Source organism: Chenopodium album, chromosome 9 (assembly GCF_948465745.1).
Source record: "Chenopodium album chromosome 9, dcCheAlbu1.1, whole genome shotgun sequence".
Classification (NCBI taxonomy): domain Eukaryota; kingdom Viridiplantae; phylum Streptophyta; class Magnoliopsida; order Caryophyllales; family Amaranthaceae; genus Chenopodium; species Chenopodium album.
Genome location: NC_137842.1, coordinates 32,173,300 through 32,178,589, shown reverse-complemented (window position 1 = coordinate 32,178,589; position 5,290 = coordinate 32,173,300). Strand labels below are relative to the sequence as shown.

The window sequence follows — 5,290 nt, the reverse complement described above, 5'->3', positions numbered from 1 at the left end:
ATTGGGTTCGAAAAGAGCTTTCCAACGATATATTATAAACCCAGTTCCGAAGAATAATGAGGAAGTTATGGTTAATTTAATAAACTGGGCCCGGTTTGATTTTTATATGCGGCCCAATGATCTAGGGGAGGGCCTATTATGATTTATCATTCTTAATGCAATTAGGATTGATTATGGTCTTCTAGAATTTTCTACAAGGTTCTTTTGAATCCTAATGTGATTAGCATTTATAATTGAGTTTTAAGAGTTTTATTTAGAATAAAAGAAGTGTTTTAAAGGAAATTACAATTTTGCCCTTCGTACTCTTAAATTTTATCAAAATATGAAAACGAGTGCAAAAACTAACTGAAGCGCCGCATTACAGGCTGTCGCCTGGCGACAGGCCTAGCGTCGCGGCGACAAGCTCTGTTGTTTGGCAACAGTGGCGTGTTTGGCGACAGCGTCGTGTTTTATTCTTTTAGAAACTCTGATTCTTTTTTATCATAATCCGGCTGATTTTCGATATAAATATCTTGATATACTCTCTCTCTCTCTTTTCTAAACTAGCCTTTTCTCAAATACAAAATTCCTAATTCACAAGATCTAAACACACCTAGCATAATTTGAAGTTGTCTTCGCCCTAGACGTGAAAGGTTTGATATTTCTGAGGGTTTGGTCCCAAATCTAGCCTAAACTTTCTCAATCTCTCTTTCAATTATTTAATTTAATTGTTTGATTTTATATTTCCCTTGAAGTTACTAACGTGTGTAATTTGTTATTAGAAAGAGGTACGAGGCATCCAAGTAAATGCTTTAATTGCTTTATTGATATTATGATATAGAAATCATGTCTAGGTTGTTATTTTAATTCCTAGTATCATGTTAGGATGCTGTTCTTAGTATGATGTTTATGGTGACAACAATAAGTTCCTAGTATCATGTTTCGGGTAAAGAATATAATGTCAATTATGATTTCTATGATGCCTTTTATTGTCTTTCCTAATGACATGTTAGTATCATGTTAGGGCTAAATATTTTATCTTTGATGCTTAGTGACATGCTAGGGTTAGTTATTAATCTTGTTAATATCGTGCCTAGGATCTTGCTATTATTATGCTTTAACATGATTATGATTATTATTTTTATTATGATTATTGTTATTATTATTGATGATTATCATGTTGCTTGATGTTTATTACTGTTATTGCTTGATCACATCTTTTATGCATGTTTAAAGGGAATTTGTACTTGTAATCAGGCTTAATAAGATAATTAATAATCTTGTTTAGGGTTAATTTGATTATAATTCAAGTGATCGCCAATAATAGATTTATTTTTGCATTAATATTAAACCAACATAGATTAAACAAATTTAGGGTAATCCTATTGATTGCATGTTAGTCAGAAAGCGCACATGAATACGAGAAGAATAAAGTAGAGGCCTATTATTAGGGCAGGTTCTTTCTCTTTTAGATTGGATTTGTACCTTCATCCCCGAACTTCTAATCTTAGTTCCAGACCTATTGGAGTTGACGATCTCATGGATCGTTAAGGGGTGTAACCTTCACCCTGTGAACGGTTTATAAGTTCCTAAAACTTGTTGGCGACTCTTTTGCTCTAGTTTCCTTCCCTTTGGACGCCACCATGCTTAAGTGTATGATCAGGTTCAAGTTTGGGGTAGTGCTTAAAATATTCCCTACACCCTAGCATCGGAATACCGAGTGCTAGGGGCGCGGCCATGCTAGCAGTACGCACCAAGTAGGGGGCTTGGCTAGCATACCGTAGCTAGCAACCCGTACCAATGTGCGTGGCATGCTAGCATACGGCAGCTAGCTGCCCGCACCATTTAGTGCGTGGCGTGCTGGGCCGAGGCACAAGTAGCCCGCGCCATTTGGTGCGTGGTGTGCTGGGCCAAGGCACGCACAAGCAGCACCGTGGCAGCCCATATAGGTGCCTTGGTGCCCAAGTGAGCTTCCATGTGGTGCGAATTAATTGAGGCTTTGGGGATTGAGGTGTCCGGTTATAGGAGAGGAAGTGGGGAGAAAGTTTGTTCCCCCTCCTCCAAGTGGTCCTCACCTACTCCTTCTTTTGAGCTTGCCACTTATTGATTTATCACTATTTTGATTATTAATTTTATTTTAGCTTTAAAATAAAATGGGAAAATCAAATACTCCCACATTGATGGGAGAGTTTTTCATACTCTTGTATTTCCATATAAATACCCAACTTGGGGTATTGGGAAAAGCACTTGAGTAAGAGTTGAAAAAGACATCACCATTTTGAAAACCTTTGAACTGATTGATTACTCAGGTCTAGGTTAGGCCTTGCTAACTCCAAGGCATTGGACCCTTGTCGGTGGTTGAGTTGTGCATGGAGTTCCGTTGGAGGTCGTTGTACTTTTGAGACTTGCTTTCGAAGTATGAGCCCCTTGAGGTCGGGCGAAGCACACATTAAAGGTATAATTACTATCCTAATCTTGTCATTAAGTTAATTATGCTTTATGGTTTTATTTATTGCGAGTGCAGTCTTGTTTTGGGTTTGTTTCCGCGGTGAGTCGGACTCACCAAACCCCAACATCGTGTCCTTCGAACAAGTGTATTATTTTGATAGAGGGTTCGAAATTATTAGAAAGCTAGTTATTCATGGAGGTCAAGTGATCGGAATGCCTAGTTGGAGGCCGCTTCCGATCAGTAATATTAATCCATAGTCAATATTATAGCTTAATATTGACTGAACTCTTCCGGTCACACCAAAGAAACTAACAATTTGATACGGAAAATTAATCTGAAAGAAATTATTGAGTCACTCGAGTATTATAAACAAAGACATTGAATTCCGAGCTTAGAGCATCGGAACCGAATCTCAAAAGTCGAGCCAAAATTTAGGAATTAGCGAGACGGGAAAATGCTTCAAGTAACAAATAAAACCCTAGCCACGCGAAAGGCTTGGAAAGCACGCCAAATAAAATCGCGCCACGTGGCAGCGCACATGACAGCACGCCATGTGGCAGCAGATATGGAAGCACGCCATGTGGCAGTGCCAAGTGGCATCGTGCCACCTTGGCAGCGTGTCATGTTAGCAGCGCGCCACGGTGGTAGCGGGGCGCAGACCTAGGTGACGAGTCATGGACGCGGGCCGAAGGATCGCGGCCCAATCGAAACCATATTGGGGCTCAAAATTGGGTGTCACATGGTTGGTTCAAATTGGATGTGAGTTGCCTTGGGGAGCAAGTGAGGAAGTAGTCCTCACTTAACCATATGACACTTGTTACTTTGCGATTCTTTGGTTTATTTAACTAGGAGTTGAATTCAACATGATATTTTTGGAGAAAAGTCTAACATTGAAAGATGAGAGTAATTCACAAGGAAGCACTCCTTATAAATAGCCAAGGCATAACTTGGAATTGTTCACTTGAGTAGGAACTCAAAAAGGCATCTCCACTTGGGAGAAAACCTTTAAATTCATATAATACTCGAGTAGTGTTTTGGTCCGGCTCGGCTAAACTCTGAGTAAGAGACCAATCAGGTCGAGTTACGCGGGTTGATACCGTAGGAAGTTGTTGCACTTGCAAGACTTGGATTTTAAGTAAGAGCTTCGGGTGTGAGCGAAGCACCCGATAAGTGTAATAAGATCATATTTTCTCTCTTTCTTGTTATTTATGTCATTTAATTGTGAGCGGGTCTTGAGGTCAGGTTTTGTTCCGCGTTGAGTTAGACATACCAAAACCCAACACGAATCATTTCGGATCGGATACGGATATTAAAATTCAAGATATTCGAATACATATATCTGATGTGAAATTCAATTTCGGATTGAATATCCGATCCGTGCTCACTCGTGCCACAATATATAGCTCAAGTTTTAAATAGAGAGAACTTGTTACATACAAATTTTACGATTAGATTTATTGGGGAAAGATAATTATGTTGAATAACAAAATTATAAGTTACTCGTACAAAATTCACGACTTCTTATTAAACAAGTACGGAATAAACATTATTGTTACCAACATACAACATATGTAAATTAAACCAAGACCATATCACTCAGCTATTTTTCTAAGATAATAACACCAGTTTATCATTTAAATTATCACTTAAACCGTTTGTACACCTCTAATAAAATTCTTAGATTAATTAGGTGCTCATCCAAAAGTGCGAGATTGAAGGTACTTCACAATTCCAGCATCCAATTGGAAAGCCCTGGTTAGAACATCGACTGAGATCGATGGATCAGCCCCGAATGATGAAGCAGCAGTGGTAACAACACCAGGATTTTGGCTCGTAAATGCAGATAATGCGACAGCAGGAGTTTTACCAACATTGGATTCGAAATGAACTAGGCCTTGTGGAAAGATAAAAACATCTCCCTTGTGAAGTATCTTCGCGAATAATTTGTTTTTACCATCTGGTTGGTTGGAGGTTACGAAACCTGCGTAGAAAGTTCCTTCAAGGACTGTAAGGACCTCAGTTGCACGAGGATGATGGTGGGGAGTATTAACGCCATAAGGTGCAACGTCGATTCTAGCCAGTGATAAACCGAGGGTGTTTAGCCCCGGGAGGTTAGCTGGGGTAACTCTTGTGACGTTGGAGCCAACCTGGTTGTCTGTGTTTCCGGGCTTGTCTAGACCTTGGAAATGAAAATCGTCGACCTTGACAACCATTGGATTCTTACAAAACAGTCCATTCACCAACACTGCATCAAGTAAACATTAATCAGCATAGAACAACAATAAAGCCTTGGTTCCAAAATGATTTAGGGTCAGCTAAAATAAATGGTCATTAAGAACCGTCCAACAAAAAAAGGGAATAATAAGGTAACAAGTTACGAACATTAAAATAGAATTATAAAAATAAAATCAAAATTTTATGACAATCAATCAAATGAATAATATGCAAGCACTTACATGCATCCTTTGGGTCATCCATCGCGACGCAGAAATCTTGTAGCTGATTTGGGTCTGTTGCATAGACAACATACGAAGATATGGTAAGAACAGCAAGAAAGGCTAGGAAATAACGAGCTCCCATCTTTTATGTAAACTGGGCTACACTCGATATGATATTATATTTCTTATGTAAGAATGTTTTTAGCACAAGTTGTATTTATGTGTTCAGCACAAGTTGTGGTTATGGCTTTCCGAATTATCCCTTTTATAGCTGAATGTCTTAGGATTTACAATCGATTGAGTGGTAGAACAAGTCACTTAATTTGAAATTGTCCTATGTTATTTAGTTTCAAACAATTAATTAAATTGGGCAGGTAACGAATTGGTCCACTTTTGCTTAGTCGATTATGTTTTGTAAAATATA

At 38.7% G+C, this 5,290-nt stretch overlaps 1 protein-coding gene across 1 annotated transcript; it reads right to left on the bottom strand.

Moving 5' to 3' along the window:
* Positions 1–4,027: 4,027 nt before the first annotated feature.
* LOC145559709 (germin-like protein) lies at positions 4,028–5,082 on the bottom strand. The gene is made up of 2 exons (XM_081621056.1): positions 4,885–5,082; positions 4,028–4,673 (listed from the first exon to the last, which is right to left on the bottom strand). The coding sequence occupies exons 1-2, from the start codon at positions 5,006–5,008 to the stop codon at positions 4,123–4,125; spliced, it is 675 nt and encodes a 224-aa protein (XP_081477182.1). The 5' UTR covers positions 5,009–5,082; the 3' UTR covers positions 4,028–4,122.
* Positions 5,083–5,290: the final 208 nt, after the last annotated feature.